Source organism: Arachis duranensis, chromosome 4 (genome assembly GCF_000817695.3).
Source record: "Arachis duranensis cultivar V14167 chromosome 4, aradu.V14167.gnm2.J7QH, whole genome shotgun sequence".
NCBI lineage: Eukaryota > Viridiplantae > Streptophyta > Magnoliopsida > Fabales > Fabaceae > Arachis > Arachis duranensis.
Genome location: NC_029775.3, coordinates 117,888,287 through 117,913,634, shown reverse-complemented (window position 1 = coordinate 117,913,634; position 25,348 = coordinate 117,888,287). Strand labels below are relative to the sequence as shown.

The following is a 25,348-nucleotide window of genomic DNA, read 5'->3' as shown; positions in this document are numbered from 1 at the left end:
ATCATTCTAGAATCAACCAGCATTGATATTCATATGAACTTGGCTTTTAATCAACTTTGCTATAACATATTATAATATTCACTTGTTAATGCAGAATTTTTAACTGTTGAGTTACCCGCTTCCTAGCCATATGTTATAAGTGGAAATTGAGTGAACAATGATAAGAATATCTTTTGTGCACTAGAGTTAAAATAACATGGAGTTTATAACAGTAACATTTCTATAGTTCACGTGACTAAATAAACATGTCGTACGTTAATTATATTATTTGTACTCACTTTTATTTTGTAGTTCCTTAACCGAAAGATGTCTTTAATCTTACTATTGAAATAGTGTGAATTTATACATGTTAAAAAAAACGTGTCAACTTGATGAACAAAAATGAAGCAAGTACAGGAAAAAGTTTGCTTGATTTATTGGTAGCTGGATAGGAGTTGGAAGTTTACGAGAATGGTCCACAATTAGAAGTTGTCATTGCACCAGAGCCGTGATTCTTGGTTTTTATTCATAGACATTATCTTCTGATAATCAGAAACTTTGTTCTTTTCTTTCTACTGTCCAAACCATTTATTCCATTTTAGTAGCAATTGAAGTTATTGTTACATTGGAACATTGTTCACTGTTTCTGGCTTTCTATGCCTATAGAAGTTCCAACTTTTATGGTTCTTGGTTCCAGAGGAGAAAAATTTGAGAAATGAGAGGTGACGTGTGTTACAAGTTTTAAGGAACTAATATTTGAAAAAATATTTTACAAAAAGAGGAATAGAAATTTAGCGAAAAACATTGAATTTAATTTTGATGCACTTTCAGTATAAAATAGTTTTACACGTGACACCACATCAGCAAAAATAATTAATTTTCACATAATTACTTTTCACATTGACTGTGTGAATAGTTATCCAAAAGAACGAATGTAATTGTATGACTGTGTAAAATGTTTTACATTGTCAGTGCATCAAAATTAAACTCAAGAAACATTACCTTACAATACAATTTCCCATTTTCAATACTTAATTCAATATCATGCAGTCATGCAGAGTGAAACAAACAGAAAAAGAAAGAAAAAGAAAAAATAAATAAAATAAAAAACACCACTCTCTAGACCTCTCTAATGTACTCTCACTTTGCCTATAAATTCTACAAAATTTGGTGACAACAAATGAGCTTCCATTAGTAAACAACGATGAAGCCCAATAAAGGACCCCATTTTTGAGCTAGGTTGTGATGTTATTTCCTTCTACCTTCTGCTTCTTAGTTTTAGATTCTTCATTGTCTTCCTGGTTGAGAACTCCATTAATTGCAGCTTCCCCCAACAGAGAAACATGCTTACTAGTAATTTGACGACCTGCCCTAACTTTAGGACCCCAATGCTTTTCGGGATTCGGAAGAAAGCGTGCAACCTTCTTAGCTTGTGCCTTGCTAAGAGATGCCACTGCTCTAGCAAAATTAGCCTATAAGGCAAACAATATAGAGGTTTTAGAGTCTGCTTCAGTAAATAACTTGTATAAATGTGATATGGAGAAAACTTCAGGAGAAGAAAAACTTGAAATGGAAAATATACCTGAAGAACAGGTTCCTTTGCAAGTATGACAGTTCCTGCTTGATCTGCTGGTTGAGCTTTTACAGGATGATTTTTTACCTATCCGCAAAACATAATCAGTGACTGTAACAAACAGACTATCGATGGAAAAAGAAAAGAAACATTATAAATTCTTACCCAACAGCGCATGATATCCCAAATAACATCCATGGGTGCATCTGATTTGAGTCCCAGTGGATTAACATGTGTTCCGGATATGCGGTAGCCAGCATTGATCACGGCAGATCGGAAAATAACTGCAGATGGAGAAGTGCATTTAAGTGTAGCACAGAGATTGTGCAGACTTAGAAACAAGGGTACATCAGGCAACTCCTGAAATAACACATTTGTTTAATATCAGCATAACCGAAATGCATGTGATAAGTTAATGGTATATTGGTATGAAAAGAACAGACAGTGCAAAGACAAACCTCCGATATTGTAGTAAGCAGTGCAGATATACGATCATAAGCAGGATAACTGCTCTTCATTGATTTCACGTCCGCAAGCATAGAAGTCACCCATTCTTGGTCATGGATTGGAGCAGACCATATAGGTCCACCCATATTGAATTTCTTCCCACAGTAAGTGCATTCTTGAGGAACAACAGGACCATAGCCAGGCAGATATCTGACACTATTATTCTGAAAAATGAGGGGAAAAGGGCTACTCAATATCATTGCATTTTGCAAGTATAATCATAGTAAAGCAATACGTTTCATCATAAACGACATCTGACATCTCCCTACACTAGAGGTTTGGCACCTTTAAGACATGAGATAAACATAGATGTAAATGCAGGAAAACATAATGTTCATCTTCATAGTTTTCAGTTAGGAATGTTATCTTATATTTATTGGTGTCAGCAATAACCATTTCAAGAACAAAAGAGTGATGGATCAAACATGTAGACATTGAAGAACTTGTCTACTTAACATACAAAAAGACCAGCACTGATAAAGATAGGGTAGAGAAGTGATGATTCGGGATTAATTATTTCATTTATCAAGCAACATGTACTTCCTATGGTACATATGCCATGCTTTTAATTGATAGGGCTTTGGAAGTATCAGCAACGGATCAAACCATGATATGTATATACCTTGGCAATGGTCCTCCCAATGGGCTGTAGGTGGAAAGAATCACAGCCAGTGCACTGATAAACATATGAAAGCTTCAGGGGAGTGTTTTTCATTGCACTTGCAGAACTGCAGCCAATAATTTCATGTTTCAGTAGGCAGAAAAGACAGTGAAGAACTGTTATACTTGTAAAATTATCACTTCTAAATGGCTCCAGAAAGTTTTCAGTACAATTATAGCGGAAAAAAAAAGTTGTAGAAGGATTTACGTATATATGCGAACAAAAACGCGAACATAGAAGTCAATCTGTACAGATAGCACAGGAACAATGTATCTCTTGTAACGATTAGCATGACTCTGCATAAAATGGAGAGAAAAGGATCATATGCATATACTAAATAAACAAATTTACAGATATTTAGTTGCTATAAAATCCAACACATTATGCTAATCTATTTAGTTGGTTAATGCTGTATGCTTGGCAACAAAACATCTAGGCCTCTAAATTAAAGCAAAACATCACCCTAATTAACATAAACAAACTATTAAGTTACTGTACAAATTTCAGTTTTATTAACAAGTTCCTAAGGGCATCAGTTAAGGAAACAAGGAAAGGAAACTATTCTGTTCATTTTATATATAGCAAACCATAATTTGATATAACTAACAACAATAATTAATCGCCAGAAGTTCCATGATGTATAACCCTTATGTGTTGCAAGCAATCATGGGTTACTGCCTGGAACCTTCCGTGAATGTTAAAGTTCCTATCCAAGTGATCTCTTTTTTGTTTCTTTTTTTTCCTCTTGTGTTTGGGGAACGGTTAAAATTTTATTAATAAAGAGGTACTGGTACTTTCCACGAATTTTTCAAAGAGTGAAGGCAAAAGAATAGCATCATTGTTATCTTACATTTCTCAAATTCAACTAGTTTTTATCAAGCCGCCTCTCAATTCCTTATTACTTAAAACAATAAATTATAGACATACCTCAATGGAAGCGAGAAGGATTCTCAAAGCCATTTCATGGCAATATTTTCCTCTCAGCGGATACGAACCATATCTGGTATGAATAGCATTTTTAAGAAGTCAGTCCACAACTCAAGTTATTGTTGAATAAAGATCACAACAAATAAAAGTATTAACATTACTTCGAATAGCAGACCTCCCCATTTCCCCCACAGAGCACTGCCATATCTGTTGCCGTACACATCAGCATACCTCCATCAGCAACAGATTGAACTGCTGAATCCAGGAACACGGAAGGTGAACCATAAGGATCAAGATCAACCTGGAAAAAAAGAAAAGAACACATAAACCCCATGAAAAATAGTTAAAGTAAAAAAGGATATAAAAAATGACTTGCATGGGATAGAATAGCAGATCATGCATTAATTTCTTAATAATCACAACTGGTGATCTGGATCAGTATTCAGGGTCACCAATTAAAAGTCTTCTCATTGTGTCTAAAGGTCAACCCAGGCATGTAACAACATCATCTACTCACCACGTCGAACTCTTTGGGGTGGGTTAGCATATATACACGAGCATCAGCGAGATGAGACTCAACTTTTGAACACGCTACTGAACCATTGAATTTGATGTTCCTTCTGCAAGCGTCAACAGAAGCTGCTCAAGCAAAAATTCGGACTTAGTTGTCAACAGCATAAGCTTAATGATGCATACAAATAAGTAATTGCTTAAAGGAAAGGGCAATATAATAAATTGTTTAGATCAGAAAAAGTCAAAAGTGACAAACTAACAATATATGCACTGTCAACACAGAAAGCTAGATCTTTCATGTTTTCGATAAATAAAACAAATTTGGTAGAGAATATTCTAAGACTTATGCAAAATCCTTGAATCACCTTGATCATTGTCCAGAGCAACCACCTGACCAATTCCTTCCACTTCACGAGCATACCTGAGGGCCCTTAATCCAGAAGCAGACAATGCCTGAATATATAAACGCATTAAACACAACACATGAGTTCCATAATGCATTGAAGAGGAAATTATCCAATAGCTATTAAATGTACAATGGCAAATGATGATGCCTGTACCAAATGAATATGTAAATGGAACACAAACTTAAAAAACAATCTATAACCTCCAGAACTCTTGGTGGCTTCAGTTCCCTCTGAACTTTTCCATCTGCATTACTCATTGACTCCCCTGCCCCGTTGCATTCTTCAGAGCTCTTGACTTGCTCCTCTGCTGTGTTGCATGGTTCATCAAGAGCCATTCGATTCCCATCTTCACATTCGCCATTATCTCTACAATCTTCAGGTGGAGATGCATGAGGGACATCCTCCTTGGCAGGTTCAGAAGCATCACTTTCAGATACTTTTGGAGCTCTTTTAGCTTTCTTGGGCGAATTTGCTTCATGTTCTTCCTTACGTTTGGATATAAAAGTTCTCAAAACAGCAATTGACATATCCCTGTTATTAACCTAATATGATAAATAAGAATGATAAGTAGCGTTTACCAATCACCACCAAGTCACCAACACACTATAACAAAAATCAAGCACATAAAATGCACCAAAAATAGATAAAATTCAAACTTGATAAATTCAGATGATATGCAATGAACTGTGACATCAATAAACAAACATTAAACAATCCATAACCAAAAAATAACGCAACTTTGCCATTTGCCAGTAATACTCAACTACCCAAGTTCCAAAATTTGATTTTTCTCTGCTCTATGACCATTTTCTACTAGTGATTTCTAGAAACACCTAAACTCCAACCCAGAAACGTATCCAAATCCCAGAACAAAATCATCACAAGCATGAAACTTTGAACCTGGAGAAGCATCAAAGAAGAAGAAAGGAGAGATTTTTGGGACCTGGGCTTTGTTATAGAAAACTTCATTCTGTTTGTGCATGAGAATCTCAGCTTCTCCTTCCTTTACGATCTTGAATTCACTGAGATCGGCCATTGCTGAGAGAATAAGAAGAGCAACACACTGTAGCGGTTTTTCTGAGAGTTAGAGCTTCTGTAACTGCAACTCAATCGTGTCTATATTTATATGCACGCTGGAAACAGAAAAAGAAAAAGGAAAAGAAAAATGGCCACTACAAACCCTATTGGTTTATCTTAATTAATTTTCAAAGTTCTCTATGTCCGCAAATTCAATGGAGATCTGTTTTGTCTAATTTATTTTTTTATTTTTATTATTCAAATTTTTTTTCTTTTTGATGTCGTGAACATTTAAATTTAAATTAGTATTTAATTGAAATCATAAGCAATAAAATTGAGTCAAATAATAAGCATGTTTGATAAAATAGTAAATAATTAAATACTAAGTTAATACAGCATACTTTAAAAACAATGTTGATATGGATTACTTTAACTAATAAATTTGCATGTGGTTTTATACTTTATACTTGTATTTATTTTATCATTGCGCGAGGTATTTATCGTCAAATTTTTAAGTTAAAGATATCAATTTATACAACGGGATTATGAGTTCAGTTTATTTTTTTAGGAATGAATATAATTTCATAAATATTTATGCAATATACACAAGACTTAAATTCGTAAATCAAGTTTTGAAAAATATTTGCAAGTTTGCACTAACTGGGTAAAAGTGGGTTAGTGGCTAAAATATATGTATTGAGGTGAATGATTGAGAACGGTTTTTGTTTTTTCATTTTAATAGTGGTGGTGCTTGTTGGGCTCGAATTATGAGTCCATTTTGAAAGAGCCCAATATGTGTGTTTGGTGTGTAAAAAAAAAAAAGCCTTGATGATATGGGTGAAGAGGAGTATGTGGGGGAAACACCAATGGAAATAAGAGTTTGAATTTCGCCTTGTGCATGCAGTAATCTATTGACTAATAACAAACCCTTAAATAAAATTCAGTATCGCGACAGATTAGTATTGGCCTGCGCAGACGGATACTGTGGGAAACCCAAAAAAAGAAAAAAAAAACTACTATGGAGCCTAAGCCACCAGACTGTGGTTCTATTGAATCTGGCGAATTGGTTAATGCTATGATGCTCTCTCCTTCCGCGCGCTCGGCCAATCCCACGTCTTCATCTTCTCGCCGTCCTGCTCGCCGTCGTGCGGTCGGCATCGTCCGTCGCGGCAACGCACTTTGCCCAGAGCCCCAGACTTCGAAGGTCAGTTTACTGCTCACTTCTGCGTTTTTTATTTATGCCCTGTTCGATGATTATTTGAATGTTTTGCGTTTTAATTTTTTATTGAATGATTATTTGATTACTGATGAGCTCTGGTTCTGCTGTATTGCTGTTTTTGTGTGTTGTGATTTTTTATTGAATGAGCTCTGGTTCTGCTGTGTTGCTGTTTTGTGTGTTCTTTATTTTTTATTGAATGATTATTTTGCTGATTATTGATTATTGAAGGTCTTGTGATAATTGATTATTGAATTTCTTTTGATTATTGATTATGATTAGTGATGTGCTGCTGGTATCAATCAAGAAGCATTTGCTGATAATAATACATCTATGTTTATTCAACCTAAATCCATTAATTCTGTTTAAGCCTTCAAATGTATGATGAACATACTTTTCTTTACAGTCTGATTTTTATTTATTGATTTTTTTAAAAATGAATATTTTAAAGATATATTTTGCTGTTGCTGTTATTGTTGCGTTGATTCATAACAGTCTGATTAATTTTTCATGAATTGTTTTTTCCATGGGAAAAGGAAGATTAAGGTAATTGGACATACTGTTTGTGTCATAACTCATAAATCATAATTTCTTAATACATTTCAGGCTGATGTAGAAGAAATTGTGCTTAGACTGTGATTGATAGAAGAAGAAAATATGAACTTATAACCGATTGAATATGAATCTAAATTCAATGAATTTTCACTTAAGTAGTTATGTTTATCATCTAAATTCAAGGAATTGTTGATGTATATTTCATTTAGGTCATTGAATTGTTCTAAAAATTTTGGTTTCGTCCTTGAGCCACTGTGCTTGTTTTCATGGGATCAATTTTTTTATTATTATTATTTCATGATTGCATCTACAGGTCCTAATGGTTATGTTTGGTGGCTTTGGAAAGTATGCCTGCACTTTGTATGTTGAGCAGTGAAAGCTAATTCAATCGAAAAGGTTGAGTCCGTGATTCTTCAGTTTGTTGAGGCATTAAGGACAATATTAGAGCTGAACAGAACAGAGTATCCAAGTTCCAGTGTTTGGTGCTGGCTGCTGTGTTATTGTTCAACCATGTTCAATGGCATATCAGTGCACAACACCACTTCAGAGACCATTTCCTTCGATATTTGAATGTACTCTTCAGCAAATATGAGGCTTCTCAACAACCTGCGAACAAAGACACTGAAGTGTTTTGTCTCTTCCGTGGCCACAACCTCACACTCTTTAGCTCCCACTTTTCCCCGAACTTCCCCTCCTATCAGAATATTCTCCTCCTTTTCCCATAAAGATTCGATTTTGATCCCACCCACCAAGACCCATCTCTACGCTTTCTTCTTCTGCACCCTCATTCGCCTCTACGTGGTCTGTGGCAGGTTTTGCAAAGCCTCTTGTGCTTTCTCTTCCATGTGTGGACTTGGTCTTGTTCCTGTTTTGCCTTTGTGGAATAGGCTCTTGTATGAATTCAATGCTTCTGGTTTCGTTTCTCAAGTAAAGGTTCTGTTTTCCGAAATGGTCTTCCGTGGTGTTGTGCCTGATGTTTTTAGTGTCAACATATTGGTTCATTCTTTATGCAAAGTTGGAGAATTGGATTTGGCTTTAGAGTATCTTAGGAGCAATGATGTTGATACTGTTACGTATAATACTGTGGTTTGGGGTTTATGTGTGCAAGGATTGGCAGATCAGGGGTTTGGTTTGTTGTCTGAGATGGTTAAAAGAGGGATATGTGTTGATTCAATTACCTGCAATATCCTGGTTAAGGGGTATTGCAGAATTGGATTGGTTCAATATGCAGAGTGGGTGATGTACAATTTAGTTGATGGGGGTATTCCAGAAGATGTTATAGGCCTCAACACATTGATTGATGGGTATTGTGAAGCTGGACTGATGAATCATGCATTGGTTTTGATGGAGAATGGCTGGAGGGGTGGCATCAGGCCTGATATTGTTACCTACAATACTTTGCTCAAAGCTTTTTGTAAGATGGGTGACATTGTGAGGGCCGAGTCTCTTCTCAGTGAGATTTTGGGGTTTCGAAATGATGAAGAATTTGGTCAATTGAAAAACCGTTTTGTTAAAACTAAGGCTGAGATAAGAGACTTGCAGCCAACACCTTCCACGTACACAACAGTAATTGATGGGTATGCTAAGCATAGTGGAATTGAAGAATCCCTTTCTCTGTATGAGCGAATGATTATGAACGGGATCATTCCTGATGTGGTTACTTGTAATTCAATTATCTGTGGACTTTGCAGGCATGGCAAATTAAATGAAGCGGCAGTGCTACTGAGGGAGATGTACACAATGGGTTTAGACCCTAATCATGTCTCGTACTCTATAGTTATGAATTCCTTGTTCAAATCAGGGAGGATAATGGAAGCTTTTAATCTTCAAGGCCAAATGGTTGTTCGGGGCTTATCTTTTGATCTAGTTACGTGCACAATTGTGATGGATGGACTTTTAAAGTCTGGAAAACTCAAAGATGCTGAGGACATGTTTCAAACAATTTTAAAGTTCAATCTTGTCCCAAACTGTGTCACTTATTCAGCATTGCTTGATGGCTATTGCAAGGTAGGAGACATGGAACGTGCGGAGTTAGTGTTGCAAATCATGGACAAGGAACATGTTCTTCCAAATGTTGTTACTTTTTCTTCTATTATGAATGGATATGCCAAAAAAGGAATGCTCAGTAAAGCAGTTGATGTGTTAGGGAAGATGATTAAAAGGAACATTGCGCTGAATACTTTTGTTTATGCAATTTTAATCGATAGTTATTTTAAGGCAGGCGAACAGGAAGCTGCTGCTCACTTTTATAAGGAAATGAAATCACAGGGATTAGAGGAAAACAATGTAATATTTGATATCTTGCTTAACAACTTGAAAAGAGTTGGAAGAATGGAGGAAGCTGAGTCATTAATTAAAGATATGTGTTCTCGGGGTCTTTGTCCAGATATTGTTAACTACACTTCTCTGATAGATGGCTACTTTAATGAAGGGAATGAATCAGCTGCACTCCCATTAATCCAGGAAATGACAGAGAAAAGCACACAGTTTGATGTTGTTGCATATAATGCTTTCATTAAGGGGCTTTTGAAGCTTGGGAAATATGATCCGCAGTATGTGTTTTCGAAAATGAAAGAGTTGGGTATAGCTCCGGATTGTACTACATATAATACTGTAATTAACACATACTGCATAAAAGGGAACACTGAAGATGCACTGGGTCTCTTGACCGAGATGAAGAGCTACGGGATAATGCCAAATGCAGTCACTTTTAACATTCTGATTGGCGGGCTTTCTAAAGCTGGTGAATTTGAAAAGGCAATAGATATTTTGAATGAAATGTTGGTTATGGGGATTGTTCCCATGCCAATTACTCATAAATTTATGCTTAAAGCTGCCTCAAGGAATAGAAGAGCAAATGCAATTTTGCAAATTCACAAGATGCTTGTGGATAGTGGCCTCACACTCAACCAGGCTGTGTATAACACTCTAATCACCGTACTCTGCAGGTTAGGAATGACTAAAAAAGCAAATGCGGTGCTCACTGAAATGGTGGCAAGTGGAATTTTAGCTGATGTTGTTACTTATAATGCCCTTATTCGTGGTTACATTGTAGGAAGTCATGTGGAAAAGGCATTCGATACTTATTCTCATATGTTGGCTGATGGAATCTCTCCAAACATTACCACTTATAATACCCTTTTAGGAGGTCTTTCAACTTCTGATTTTATGAGAGAGGCAAAGAAATTAGTTAGCGAGATGAAAGAAAGAGGACTCACACCGAATGCCACTACTTACAATATTTTGGTTTTTGGCCATGGTAGAGCTGGAAACAAACAGGATGCTATGAAGCTCTATTGTGAAATGATAATCAAAGGTTTTGTTCCCACTGTTGGCACCTATAACGCCCTTATTAATGATTATGCAAAAGCAGGAAAAATGCGCCATGCTAGAGAACTTTTGTATGAAATGCTGACAAGGGGAAGAATTCCTAATTCTTCAACATACGACATTCTAATTTGCGGATGGTGCAAATTATCCTGCCAGCCAGAGATGGATAGGGAACTTAGAATGTCATATCGGGCTGAAGCGAAAAAATTGCTGATTGAAATGTGTGAGAAAGGACATGTGCCATCAGATAGCACAATCTCATATATCAGTTCAAATTTTTCTTTACCAGGGAAAAAGTCTGATGCTCAAAAGTTATTGAAGCTATTTACCGAAAGGAAGAATAGCTGAAAAATGGTCTAAAAAGTGGGTCATAAATGTTAATCCTTGAAGTGGAGTGAGGAAGTTGGAGGACTCCCAATATCTTTAAATTTTGTATATTTTCAATTAATTTTTTTTTTTAGGTGGGTGGTTTTTTAATTTGAAGGATTGAAACTTGATCATGGTATTGAACGACTGCGTGATTTTGTTTGGTATTTTCATATAAGCTGATTTGGTAAAGTTGGATAATTTAGTGATTTAGTCCAGTTTTGGATTTAGGTGTAATGGACTAATGGGGTCTCTCTTTTTATTATTATTATTTTCGTTTCCCTTTTGATCCGTTTTTTAAATTAAAAATATCTGGTTTGATTTTCTGGGCTTGTTGATTTCTGTAATTTATAATGAATAGTAATCATATTTTGTATCATGGCCTTAAAATAATGAAGATGGAAATGATGCGTTTGTGGAATGGGATAACAAATTGAGATGAAACAATTATGGTGGTGATTGGTTTCTGTGATGATCAGTTTTTCTTGGACTGTGAACAGTGTTTTGGGAAAGAAAAGAAAATCACTTGTGTTTGATATGCATCCTCTTCTCCTAGTTCAAGACGTAATTTTTAAGGAACGTGTAAGAGAATTTTTCTTGGCGGCTTGTCCTACGTGTGTTCAAAACTTCAAATATGTTGTGTTTCATTCATTGAATTGAGGATGTGAGGTTTGACCTTTCAAGTGTTTTCTACTGCAAGTTGTGTATAACTTTGAAGGTAACCTTGTTTTGGCTCTTTCTAATCACAAAACAGAGATATTATGGTGACAAAGACATGGTCTCTAAAATAATAATTGACATTCAGAATCTAAGTATTGAGGATGAAATGACTGTGTAGAAATTGGTGTACTGCTATTTTTTACTTATTTATTTTCAAACAAAAAAATGTATTCAGAATTTCTAGCTTTATTCACTTATTTATTTTTTATCTATTGCAGAAATTGGTGTACTGCTATTAGAGCAAACTACGATTATTTAGTTCTCATTTTTCTTAGAACTCAAATAATAGGAGTTCTTCTTTTCTTATCAATTTGACAGGGTATAAAGGTTGATGATCTCGAGACGAATCATTTTGTTCTTGTTCATGGAGGTGGTTTTGGTGCGTGGTGTTGGTACAAAACTATAGCACTTCTAGAAGAAGCTGGTTATAAAGTATCCGCCATAGATTTAACCGGTTCTGGAGTTCATTCATTTGATACAAACAACATAAAGAGCCTCTCACAATATGTGAAGCCACTTACTGACTTTGTTGAAAAACTTCCTGAAGGAGAAAAGGTGCTTATTTCATTACATGCCCATTTTATAGCTGATGGACTGTTCTATGTTAATTTGTATCTTTATTGGCTGCATCTGAGAGTTTCCGATTCTTAAAAAAGGTAATCTTGGTTGGACATGATTTTGGCGGGGCATGTATATCGTATGCGATGGAGCTGTTTCCTCATAAGGTTTCCAAGGCTGTGTTTATTGCTGCGGCAATGCTAACAAGCGGACAAAGTACTCTCGATATCATTTCTCAAAAGGTTTTCCATTCTTGCTACCATTACATCTTATTTTTCACCTGTTCTTTGGTTGGATTTGTGGGCATAATATGCTTCAATTGCATGCTAAACTGATGAACTTGCTGTCTTTTGATGAAGAATGTTCATATCTTACAAGGAACTAGTGAATTTGAGAACAGAGAATTAACATGTCCTTTTATTGATGATTTTCTTTCTGGCTATCTGTTGCAGGAAGGTTCAGATGATCTTATGCAACAAGCACAAATTTTTCTCTATGCAAATGGGAATGATCATCCTCCCACTGCTTTCGATCTTGACAAGTCGTTGTTGAGGGATTTGTTATTCAATCAAAGTCCTGCCAAAGTAAGTTTCAATGTTACTCGAATATGTTTCTTCAACTGTTATATATATATGAATGAGAGGACTCTTTTCTTTTTGTTTCTGTAAGAATGACAGATATATCAAACCAAGAAAGTTTTTCTAAAGTGATAGTTATAGAGGGAGCATTCGATCAATCAGATGCGAGTTGGAATTGACCATCTTTTCTCTTTTTCTCTCTTAATGCAGGATGTTGCATTAGCATCTGTTTCGATGAGGCCAACTCCATTTGCACCGGTTTTAGAGAAACTTTCCCTTTCCGACCTCAAATATGGTATCGTACGGCGATTCTACATAGAAACTCTTGAAGACAATGCCATAACCATCACTCTCCAGGAAGCCATGATAAATGCAAGCCCTCCAGAAAAGGTTTTTCGTTTGAAAGGCGCGGATCATTCTCCCTTTTTCTCGAAGCCTCAAGCCCTGCACAAGTTACTTGTAGAAATCTCAAAGATCCTTTGATGATAACATTCATCTACATAAGTTGTTTGTGAAGCCAAATCCACACCAAAAGCTCCAATAACATCATATAGGAATGTGTTATTGTGTGCAAGTTACAGGTTTCATTCTTCTTTTCCATTGTTTTTTTATTTAATTCTTTTTGAGTTAAAAACCTGTAACTTGTAAAAGATAGTACTTGCAACATAAAATCCATGGTATATTGCTGAGTATTACTAGTGAAAAAAAAAAGTGTTAAGATTTGCATAGACACAGCTTTACCACATTATTTCTAGGTGCATTCATAATAAAAGTAGGTCTCACTAACTTTATTTAAAATATAATTGCGATTCTGGATTCTGTCACAACTTTTATTTGAGTGTGTCAAAGATGACATGTTAGACTTGTGTCTACAGAAGAATTGTTTCGATCAGAATTAGTCATAACAATAATGATGGAGATACTTAAAATACAAAATTAAAATCCAAAATCTACTTCTTCATAGCATGGGATCATGTCTATGCACATTGCAAAGGAGGAAAAGTCTTTGCATGAATTGTGTTCTACATTCTTTTTTTGATGGTCTAACATGGCTGGCATGTGTTATGTTCTACTTTCTCTCCCTCTTTCTCTTCCTTTTTCTACATACTTTTCCCAACATTTTAATATTTTTCCACTCTAATTATGATAGATGGAAACTGTTAGCAAAATGAATAAAGAAATTCCGTTGTGCTTTACAAATGTTCAAGGAAAGTTAAGATGTTTTAACTACTTAATTAACCTCTTGATTTTGTTGATATCTCGCGTGAGAACGCATTTGATATGTTGTTGACCTTTTGAGATACCATTGGAATGGAGAAAGAAACTCAGATTAATATAATATAAACTTTTTTGAGGTATCAAATATTGAAATTTTCATTAACAAAAAATCAACAATGCTTTATAAGATTATTAAAAAGTATTCATCAAACTTACTAATATGATGAGTCTATAAAAGAATTTTTTCTATTAACAAATGGGAATGATCATCCTCCCACTGCTTTCGAAGACCACATGTTAGACTTGTGTCTATAAAAGAATTTTTTCTATCAGAATTGGTCATAACAATAAGGGAGGAGATACCTGAAATACAAAATTAAAATCCAAAATCTACTTCTCCATAGCATGGGATCATGTCTATGCACATTGCAAAGGAGGAAAAGTCTTTGCATGAAATGCGTTCTACATTCTTTTTTTGATGGTCTAACATGGCTGGCATGTGTTATGTTCTACTCTCTCTCTCTGTGGATACTTTCCCCAACATTTTAATATTTTTCCACTCTAATTATAATAGATGGAAACTGTTAGCAAAATTAATAAAGAAATTCGTCGTGCTTTACAAATGTTCAAGGAAAGCTAAGATGTTTTAACTACTTAATTAATCTCTTGATTTTGTTGATATCTCGCGTGGGAACACGTTTGATATGTTATTGACCTTTTGAGGTACAATTGGAATGGAGAAAGAAACTCAACTTTTTTGAGATATCAAATAAAAAAATTCAACAATGCTTTATAAAATTTTATTAAAAAATATTCATCAAACTAACTAATATGATGAGTCTACTATAATATTTTAGGAATGAATATAATTTCATACAAATTTATGCTGCTTATTTTTTTGGATATGTAAATTCTGTGTGTGTTGTACATAGTTATGAAAGTGGGTGGTACTAGGCATGAATGTAGAGACACTTTTTTCTGAACTATGAAGTAAAGAAAATGGACTGTCCGATTTCTTTGTTAAAATTAAAAACACAAATCGGACGGTTCGATTTGTGTACCGTAAATTTTTTTAATTTTTTAAACACAAATTGAAGGATTCGCTCTTGACACCACAACTGCGTAAAGCATTCATATACTACATAACTGCGTTCTACACTATTCCCCCTTTCATATCTAAATTGAAAGGTGAATTTATGCAATATACACAAGAATTAAATTCGTAAATCAACATCTGAAATAATATTTGCAAGTTTGCACTAACTCGGTAAAAGTGGGTTAGTGGCTAAATAGTAAATATATGTATTGTGGTGAATGATTTGAGAACGTTTTTTTTATTGAAGAGTCTTAGAGGCAGTAATTTTTGTGATTTGTAGCCATTAAATAGTCATTAATAATATTTTTAATGATGTGAGATTTTATACAATAATATGAATTTATTCATTTTTCTTTTGCTAGTTATATACTGGTTAGAATTTAATAAAATTGCTGACTTTTAGATTTTTTATATTAATAGTGGTGATGCTTGTTGGGCTCGAATTATGAGTCCATTTTGAAAAGCCCAACATGGTATCCTGAGAACTTGTGTTTGGTGTGCCAAAAGTCTTAAAAAGTTTATTGTACAACACACCAAAGGGCTGAGTTTTGGTTCTTAACTTATTGTGTGCTTTTCAATTTCTTTTTAAGCCTTCTCTTTTTTTAAAAAGGATATTTTTTTGTTAATTAAAGCCTTATTTTGCTTCTCCTTCTTCTAAACATTAACTAACCTTATTTTATTATAGAATTGTTTTTTACATTTTTTTGAAGAGTTTAAGATTTAGAATTTAAAATTTAAAATTTAGAATTTAGGATAAAAAATAATTTTATTAGATGAAAGTGATTGAAAAATAGTTGATTTTTTTGGTTAAATTTAAAAAAAAAATTGTTAAAAATGTCGTAAAGACATTATTGATGAAGTTTTTTTATTCAATATATTCATCACTACATAAAAATATCAAAATTTAACATTTAACTTGTATTTTCCATCAAAATTTTTCACTTATATTATAGTTTTCTAATTAGTGTCTTTGGAAAATTTGTTAATTAAAAAGAAAAAGTAAAATAAGCAAAGTTAGTAGTAGGCCATGCATGTTTTTTTTTAATTAAAAAAAGTTGTTGATCATGATGGTTTCCGAAGATATGCCTTATATATAATTAATCGGTAATTAGTTAATTAGTCCTACTTACTGTAATTTGGATTTTAAAATATTATCAGTACATTAGACACTTTTGATATTCAAATAAAAATATAATTATTAATTAATTATGTTAGATAAATTATTTTTAATTAATAAAATATACAAAATATGCTAATTATATATTATTATTTTTGTGGCAGTGAGGAGGGCCTAACTATGAAGTGCCACTAGGAAGAAGAGATGGCCTCAATTTCAGCATTTCAGGAACAAGAAGAGATTCTCGCCAAGTGCAATGTGGTTAATAATAAGTTGACTTCTGTTGTGGAAGAATTGGTTGACTTCACTCAGCAGTTTTAAATAATAAAGTGGACGAGAAGTGGTGTCGTTTTAATTTGGTTACTTATTATTTATTATTAGCTTGTGGTGTTGTTTTTTGTGTGTTTTGCAGCTTCTGTTTACAATTCTTTTTTAAATATATAATAAATACATTTAAAAAAAACTAATTTCAAGTAATTTTAACACAAATTTTTTTATATTAAGAAACTTAAGCAAAACACTATATATTATTATTGTTATTACTACTAGTGTATTAATAGACACTACCATGCTATTAATTAATTAATTAATTTAAATATGTATAATAATAACAAATATGAGTTTAGTCAATATGGTAAATTTTTAATATTCAAACAAAAAAGTTTTGGATTCACCATACTTCTTTGACTTTTATATCTCCTTTATATAATAGATAGATTATATTATTATAGCAAAGAGTACATTGTTGGATTAAGTGGTAAAAAAACTTAGTCTCCATGTGAAAATGAAGAGACAAATTTAAATGTGCACTTATTGTAAAGAAAAGTAACTAAATGTTTAATCTTTAGAAATTGGGTGGAAACTCAGGTACAGTCGACTTCACGTGAAGTTAATAGCTGAGAACTGTAAGATGAAAATTTAGTCAAATCAGTCAAATCATCTAACGGCTCTTACTTATCAACTTCACGTAAAGGCGACTGCACCTGAGTTTCCACCTAGAAATTGTTAAAGTAATAATACTTCAAAGTAGTAGTCACTTGAGCAAGTTAATATAAGAGGCATAGATAGAGTAGAAAAGTTGGTGTATCCTTTTGGATTTAGAAAGGAACTTACTACCTGTCCCTACATACTTTCTATGAAGAAAACTTTGCTTGCATCAAACTCATGTCTCTCATTACTCAACGTGGATACAAATTCAATGACCATGAAGAAACAATAGCCATTAGCCTCACTGTATTATTCTTAGTTGGCAAGATCTAAAACAGTGACACATGTTACTTCAAATGATACCACATTTGCATTAAGTTTCATGCCAAACTTGTTCAAACCCAATAATAATTTCTTAGACAAAACATTTAGATATTAGAAATCCTAGAGACAAAACAAACAGCTGAGGGTAAATTGGTGAATTCTCAGTATGGTGAACCTAACCCATGATAGAGCAACTGCACAAACAGCTGAGGTGTTATGTTCTCCAGCCTATTGTTCTGGTCAGTGGCTGTTGCTTCAAGATATGGGAATCAAGTTGAATTCAAGATCTGAGTGTGTAAGTGAGACAGTGATAGCAATATATATGCACTGTAAGGTACCTAACAACCATTAGTTGAGCCATCACTTGAATCACAATTCCCTCCATTGCTCTTTTTCTACATTACTACACTTCCAATGCCACTCCAATAAGGTTTCTAAGTGAATCCTGGAGGCAAACATTGTCACATTATTATTTGATAAAACATTAGAGGCACAACATCTTGATCAGGCAATGAGGCTTGTCATAATAATACCTCTCTGTGTTATTGTTCTGTTCTCTTATGCAGGTTTTGTTTCATTTTCACCTTCATTCGCCTTTTTCATTTTCACACACATATTTTACTTATTTATTGTTTTTTTTTTCTTTTTAGCTGCATATGATCCTTTGGATCCAAATGGAAACATAACAATCAAATGGGATGTTATGTCTTGGACACCAGACGGCTATGTGGTAAGCAATAAAAGCAAAAAACATCCTTGTTGCTTGTTTCATATTTTTAACATTTATTGAACAATTTAGATAAACTTTGTTGTTCAATATGTATGTCATTCTCACATTTATTGAACAATGAATTATTTGCACTAGTTTGTAACAAGTCCTATATTTTGGGTTCTTTTGAAAGAGTAGATAGTAAGAGAATTGAAAATTCATCAGTGTTTGTGTCTATTGATTTTTTCCTAACCAGGCAGTGGTAACAATGAGCAATTTCCAAATGTTCCGGCACATCCCGAATCCGGGATGGACCCTAGGATGGTCATGGGCAAAGAAAGAGGTTATATGGACCATGGTAGGAGCTCAAACAACAGAGCAAGGAGATTGTTCTAAGTTCAAAGGCAATGTACCTCACTGCTGCAAGAAAACTCCAACAGTTGTAGACCTTCTCCCTGGTGTACCTTACAATCAGCAATACTCAAACTGCTGCAAGGGTGGAGTGGTTTCAGCATGGGGCCAAGATCCTTCGAGCGCTGTCTCCGCCTTCCAAGTCAGTGTTGGACAAGCTGGCACCTCCAACAAGACAGTTAAACTCCCCAAGAACTTCACTCTCTTGGCTCCAGGACCTGGCTATACCTGTGGCCCTGCCAAGGTTGTTCCCTCCACTGTTTTCCTTACACAAGATAAGCGCCGCAAGACTCAAGCACTAAGCAAGTTATCTTAACTCTCAAGACATGTCAATTCTTCTCCTTAGCATCTGAAAAATTCTAAAAAAGTTTCCTTTGTTGTGTTTTTATGTAGTGACATGGAATGTTACCTGCACATACTCGCAATTTCTGGCTAGAAAGAACCCGAGTTGCTGTGTATCTTTGTCATCCTTCTACAATGAAACCATTACTCCTTGTCCTACTTGTGCCTGTGGTTGCCAAAACAAGAAGAATTGTGTCAAGTAAGCTTAAAATCTCAAAACACTCTTAATAGAATTTCCAGTTATTGCTAATAATCTTGTCATGGAATGCAGGAGTGACTCGAAATTCCTCAACACACCCGGCGCTCACACTCCGAAGAGAGACAATGATCCATTGCTGCAGTGCACTCATCATATGTGTCCAATCAGGGTACACTGGCATGTGAAGCTCAACTACAAGGACTACTGGCGAGTCAAGATCGCCATAACGAACTTCAACTATAGAATGAACTACACCCTCTGGACTCTCGCCGTCCAGCATCCGAATCTCAACAATATCACCCAAGTTTTCAGTTTTGATTACAGGCCAATTCTTCCCTATGTGTCCATCAGTGAGTTCATCAAGCAAATTGATATGTTATGTGTATGCTTGTTTAACAAGTAAAGAACTTTAACAATGACTACTCAACTGTACTCATTTTTTTTATGCAGATGATACTGGTATGTTCTATGGCATGAAATTCTATAATGATCTATTAATGGAAGCTGGACCAAGTGGGAATGTTCAATCCGAAGTGCTTCTTCGAAAGGATCAGGATACCTTCACGTTCAAGCAAGGATGGGCGTTTCCTCGCAAGGTTTACTTCAATGGTGAAGAATGCATGCTTCCACCACCAGATACCTACCCATTCCTCCCCAATGCTGCTCCTGTAAAGCTACTTAACTTAACATCACTCATTTTCTTCTTGATTCTCTTGCTTGTAGCTTAGTGAGTTTAGTACATAATTGAATGGAAGCTGTGTTTTTGTGAAAAATTCTTGAAGCCTGGTACTAAGACTTAAGACCCTAATGCATTTGTTGAGAACACCAAGCCAAACTCATGGATATATATTTAGTGATTCATGATCACTATAAGAGAATGAAAGTTACAACACCCTACAATGATTTTGTCTTTAGTTGAGTAAATGATTGTATTGCAATGTTGTAATGAATTGGTCATATATTTTTCATTCTGTTTCTCTGGGTAAAGTTGAACATGAAAATAGAACAATATTCTCTTGCAAAATAGACCACTAGCATTTCAAATCCATATAAAGTTCAAGAAGTCTATCTTTTCATGTGATATCTTGCTGTATATGTTTATTAAAATTATAATTACAGGTTAAAAAATACAATAAGAATACATATATCATTACATCATAACAGGAGAAGAAGAAAAAAAGAAAACGTAGTAGCAAACTCTAGCACCAAAATGCAGAATCAGTTTGTAACAAATTGTAGGACAACTGAGCTAATCTTCAATTGCCACTGGATGTCACTCCCCTCCTTGCTTCAAATTCCAAATTGACATCACAAACATGAGCCAAAATTGGTCTTACTGAAAATTTTTTATCACCAAAGTCGAGTGAATCGCGGATCGGAACCTCAAGCACATGCGTAAAAGAGCAAGGATACCAAATAAGCCAACACTAAAACAAGCAAGGAAACTTCCTTTTGAGAACCAGCATTAGGCAACCATGGATAAGCATCCGGTGGTGGCATCACGCAATTGTCGCCATTGAAATAGATCCTTCGAGGGAAAGCCCAACCTTTTTCGAAAGTGAAAGTTGACTTATCCTTTCTGAAGAGCAACTCTGATTGTACATTACCATTAGGCCCAGCTTCATTGAGAAAATCATTATAGAACTTAACTCCCCAAAGCATAGCAGTATCATCTGATAAAGAACAACAAGCATAAGTAACTATCCAATAACAAGTCAATGAAACAACCAATTTGGATTATACTTACTTATGTCACCATAAGGAGTTAATGACTTGTAGTTGAAACTGAAAAGTTGAGTCAGATTATCAAAGTTCGGGTGTTGAACAACTAAGTTCCACTCTGAATAATTCATCCTGTAATTGAAATTGGTAACCGTGACCTTCACGCGCCAGTACTCCTTGTAGTTAAGCTTAACGTGCCAGTGGACTCTAACCGGACACATATGGCTAGTGCATTGAACTAAAGGAGAAAAGTTATTCTTTCCAGCAACGACCGATGCCAAATGTGGCGTATTTGCACTGTAATATACAAAAGAGAAAAGGAATAAGTGAAGGTACAGTCTTATTTTCTAGAAGAGAATCTCAGTGCTGAGTGATGAAAACATACTTTACACAAGATGAGTTGCTCTGGCAGCCACATGCACATGTTGGGCAAGGCACAATAGTATCATTATAGAACGACGAGAGAGAGACACAGCAAGTGGGAGTTTTTTGGGCTAGAAACTGCGAATATGTGCATGTCACGTTCCATGTCACTGCATCCAATTAGTGTAATGTTAAGTTCAAAGGAAACTGTAGTAAAAATTTCAGTGAGGATGCTTGGTAAATGTTGTAAGTACATAAAAGTTAGTTTACTTACTGAGTGCTTGGGTCACTCTTCTTTTGTCTGATTGAATGAACTTTGTTGGGGGCACAATTTTTGCTGGCCCGCATGTATAGCCCGGACCGGGAGCTTTCAAGGTGAAATTTTTGGGCACTTTGACAGTTCTGTTGGTGGTTCCAGCTCTACCAACACTGACTTGAAACGATGCGACTGCGTTGGTCGGATCCTGGGCCCATGAGCTAAGTACTCCACCCTTGCAGCAATTTGCTATTTGCTGGTTGTAAGGTGTGCCGGGAAGTAAATCCACAACGGTCGGATCCTTCTTACAGCAATGTGGAGGGTTTCCCTTAAACTTTGAACAATCTCCTTGTTCAGTGGTCTGTCCTCCCATCATGCTCCATATAACCTCCTTCTTCGCCCATGTCCATCCCATTGACCAGCCAGGTGCTGCAATATGCCGATATTGTTGGAAGTTGTTCATCGTAACGACAGCCTGTTCATTCAATTTTTTCTTAGATAAGAAGGTAGCTAATAGAACAAAAACCCTGGTACTTTTCAAGCTGTTATTCTAGTTATATAGTCCAAATAAGAACTAATATATCAAACATGAGATGAGGCTGAAAGCTAACATGCAGAGCAATCACTTCAGATGCCAAAATTGTACAACAGATGGTTATAGTTTTGATTCACATATTAATTGGCAAAGGTTGTTAAAAATTGTACTTACAACATAACCATCAGGTGTCCAGCTTATGATATCCCATTTGATTGTGATGTTTCCATTTGGGTCAAGTGCATCGTAAGCTTCTGAAATATAAACAGAAGTTATTAGCATTAAAAGAAAGAAATTAAAAAAAAAAAGAAAACTAAAAAAATCATTGAATCTTCCTATCACAGAACAATGAGTGGTGTGACACATGAAAATGTTTTACACTAAGTTACTAATGTTTTAAGCACTGGAATACCTAAATCTAAACCTTCAATACATGAATCATTTCATTTGAAGCAAAAATTGATCAATAGTGATAACCACCCATGTGTGAATTCCCCAATTTTATGGCTCCATAAGCACAAACCTCCTTTTAGCAACCACAGATTCGACTTGAAAGTATTGCAGACACAAAAAGGAGGTTTTGAAAAATGAACTTATACTTATCACTTAATTCAAATGCAAATCAATTATAATCCGAGAAAATTATTATTTAAAAGATAATCAGAACATAAAATTTCATAGTAAATCTTGGCATCAAGAAAAGAAGCTAAACGCCGCCATAATTTTTCAGCTGAGACAATTGACATCAAGTTGAAAAGAATAAAACAGAAGAAGCTAATAAATGCTTTCCACATTTGGATAAGAAACATCAAATTCAGAGAACAAAGGTTGAATCTTTGACAAGAATTAGTTCCAAATTGTCTAAGGTCCAAGCACCAGGAACTGAAGGCTAACAAAAATTGACAGCCCAAGTTCAGAAAAACACAAATCGAACTAAAAAGATAAGAAATTTGGTGAGAAAAAAGGAAATGGGGATGAACCAACCTGTTGAAGTGAAGCAGGTGCAAGAAAGCAGGAAGAAGAACACAAAGCAAGTGGGAACAGCTTTGTGGTGTGACATCAAAGAGAAGAAGAAGCCCATCATGTTTGTTAGTCACAAAAATGGAATGTGGTGTGACTCTGATGCTCTCAGTTCTTGCTTGAAACAGATCAAGATCTGTTTACAGAGAAGAAGACTGAGAGAGAGAGAGAGAGAGAGAGAGAGAGAGAGAGAGAGAGAAGGTGAAATCAGAGTGAGTTGGATTTTCTTTTTTCTTATTTTCTTTCACCTTATATGTCTAATTTTCATTAACAAATGATTAATTGTGATTATCATTGTGGAAAAGGAAAACAAAATGGTTAGTTGATTGTTTTTTTTATTTAGACGGTATCTCCTAATTTAGTAGCCTAAAGACTAATTTATCGTGAATCAAAACTTTATTTAAAAAAACTAATTTGGATTAGTCGAGTGGTCAGCTTGCTCGTCCGCTTAAATAAGTGTTGGGGGTTCGAATCCCGTTTTGTGCATGCAGTAACCCATTGGCCAGCGGCAGACCCTTAAATGGAGCTCAGATCCGTGACGAATTAGTCCTTAACCTGTCGGATTGGGAGATACCATGGACAACAAAAAAAAAACTTTATTTAAAAATTTATTGTTAATCAATAAATTGTTGCATATATAATGTCAAATTTAAACTTTCGATACTTATTTTAAGAGAGCTAATAAATTAATTATTACACCAATCAAATTTAATTGGTTAGTTGATTTTTATTTAATTTATTTATTTTTGGGCATGGTAGTTTATTATTATTATAAGGTAAAAAAGTGAAGATGGTTGGGCTTGTATAATTAATTTAGCCTCTAAATATCATGGCCCATGTGGCATATGATTAGTTACTTGTATGAGTTAAGTAAGTGATGGTTTAAATTCTGTTTTGTGAATGTAATAATTAACTAGTCATGAATTTAATTAATTTAGGTTGGTCGAGTGGTCAATTCACTCGTTTGTTTAAATAAATGTTGTGAGTTCAAATTTCACCGTTGATTGGTCATCTCACTCATTTATTTAAATAAATATTGAGAGTTTAGTACATTTTTTTTTTACAATCTTCAATGCACAACATAATCTTATTTTAACTTCAAAAATTTTGGATAATGTAGAAATAAAATAGGAGTTCTCATTTCCAACTCCTTATATAGTATGTATTATCACGTTATTTCTATTTATGAATTCATGTTAATTCAAAAGTTAATTGAGTAATTAATTTAATCGTTTCTAAAATAAATATTGAGAATTTAAAATTAATTTTGTATCTAATAATTTATTAAATAATAATAATTTTTTAAATAAAATTCGAATTCGATAAATATTTTATTTACTGATTGGATACTACTGTAAAAACAAATTTTATTTTCTATGTTCATTGTTTCCATTCTTAACCAAATTGGAATTTTAACATTTTCCTTTTCGTGTTAACACCAACGGCCTTCTAATGCAAGAGACTCGCACTAAATTATTTCTTAAAACATTTCTAAAGTTATTCACTTATGCCATGTTACTGTTTTAAGCCATAAAATAATTATATGATCAATTTGTTGCACCTAACGTATGAATTGTTTTTCCTCATGGTTGTAGATGGCAATAGAATAATAGAACTAGACGAATTTTCTTAGTTTTTATTAATGTGAAACAGCTATTGATTAATCACCCGATCAATATCAAACCAACTAAATATGTAGATTCTTGAAAGCAACCTGTGGCATTGGGTCAGCTCTTGCAATAATTCTTTTTTCTTTCTTTATTTATACAAATCAATATTTGTCGTTAATTGAATTATGATGCTCTAATCAAATACACGTGTCAAATAGTGATTGGAGGAATTTTGTGGAACATAAGATGGACCTCATTTTTGTGTCGGTGGTAATTGGTGTCTCGATTTGCATGTGATGGAATCCTTGCTTTATAGGGGGGTGTACCTTACCGACACAACTTGACTCTCCTAAGGGACAACCTCTTCAAGCGTTCCTAATGTACAAATTAGTATGGTGATAATTATTATATGATAAAAAATAAAAATGCTTTTGATAAGATAATATCGTTGAAAATATATAAGGAAACAATTTTTAAGAAGAGAAAAATATAAAATTTATATTCTATCTGTATAATAAAATATTAAAAATAGCGTTTATTTTTACTATATATATAATGAGGATTAAAAAAAATTTAGTATATAGGTGTTTGT

General features: G+C 34.4%; 5 protein-coding genes across 5 annotated transcripts; 3 read left to right on the top strand and 2 right to left on the bottom strand.

Annotated features, from left to right (window-relative positions):
* Positions 1-886: 886 nt before the first annotated feature.
* On the bottom strand, positions 887-5,717 carry LOC107486580 (probable tRNA (guanine(26)-N(2))-dimethyltransferase 2). Its single transcript, XM_016107134.3, has 12 exons — positions 5,511-5,717; positions 4,768-5,109; positions 4,526-4,613; positions 4,165-4,286; positions 3,809-3,948; positions 3,648-3,720; positions 2,928-3,016; positions 2,682-2,787; positions 2,011-2,223; positions 1,718-1,912; positions 1,562-1,639; positions 887-1,451 (listed from the first exon to the last, which is right to left on the bottom strand). Exons 1-12 carry the CDS (start codon positions 5,601-5,603, stop codon positions 1,215-1,217), a joined length of 1,776 nt encoding a protein of 591 aa, XP_015962620.1. The 5' UTR covers positions 5,604-5,717; the 3' UTR covers positions 887-1,214.
* Positions 5,718-7,799: 2,082 nt separating this feature from the next.
* LOC127739564 (pentatricopeptide repeat-containing protein At5g14770, mitochondrial-like) lies at positions 7,800-11,332 on the top strand. The gene has a single exon (XM_052260769.1). The coding sequence runs from the start codon at positions 7,926-7,928 to the stop codon at positions 11,031-11,033; it is 3,108 nt and encodes a 1,035-aa protein (XP_052116729.1). The 5' UTR covers positions 7,800-7,925; the 3' UTR covers positions 11,034-11,332.
* LOC107486583 (putative methylesterase 11, chloroplastic) lies at positions 11,296-13,599 on the top strand. The gene is made up of 7 exons (XM_052260726.1): positions 11,296-11,300; positions 11,552-11,615; positions 11,713-11,769; positions 12,090-12,326; positions 12,428-12,571; positions 12,782-12,913; positions 13,118-13,599. Exons 1-7 carry the CDS (start codon positions 11,296-11,298, stop codon positions 13,388-13,390), a joined length of 912 nt encoding a protein of 303 aa, XP_052116686.1. The 3' UTR covers positions 13,391-13,599.
* A 4,336-nt stretch (positions 13,600-17,935) lies between these two features.
* On the top strand, positions 17,936-20,218 carry LOC107486581 (COBRA-like protein 4). The gene is made up of 6 exons (XM_016107136.3): positions 17,936-18,155; positions 18,240-18,319; positions 18,555-19,011; positions 19,103-19,250; positions 19,323-19,600; positions 19,701-20,218. The coding sequence occupies exons 1-6, from the start codon at positions 18,101-18,103 to the stop codon at positions 19,976-19,978; spliced, it is 1,296 nt and encodes a 431-aa protein (XP_015962622.1). The 5' UTR covers positions 17,936-18,100; the 3' UTR covers positions 19,979-20,218.
* A 102-nt stretch (positions 20,219-20,320) lies between these two features.
* LOC107486582 (protein COBRA) lies at positions 20,321-23,347 on the bottom strand. Its single transcript, XM_016107137.3, has 6 exons — positions 23,111-23,347; positions 22,301-22,380; positions 21,610-22,066; positions 21,358-21,505; positions 20,998-21,269; positions 20,321-20,923 (listed from the first exon to the last, which is right to left on the bottom strand). The coding sequence occupies exons 1-6, from the start codon at positions 23,208-23,210 to the stop codon at positions 20,634-20,636; spliced, it is 1,347 nt and encodes a 448-aa protein (XP_015962623.1). The 5' UTR covers positions 23,211-23,347; the 3' UTR covers positions 20,321-20,633.
* Positions 23,348-25,348: the final 2,001 nt, after the last annotated feature.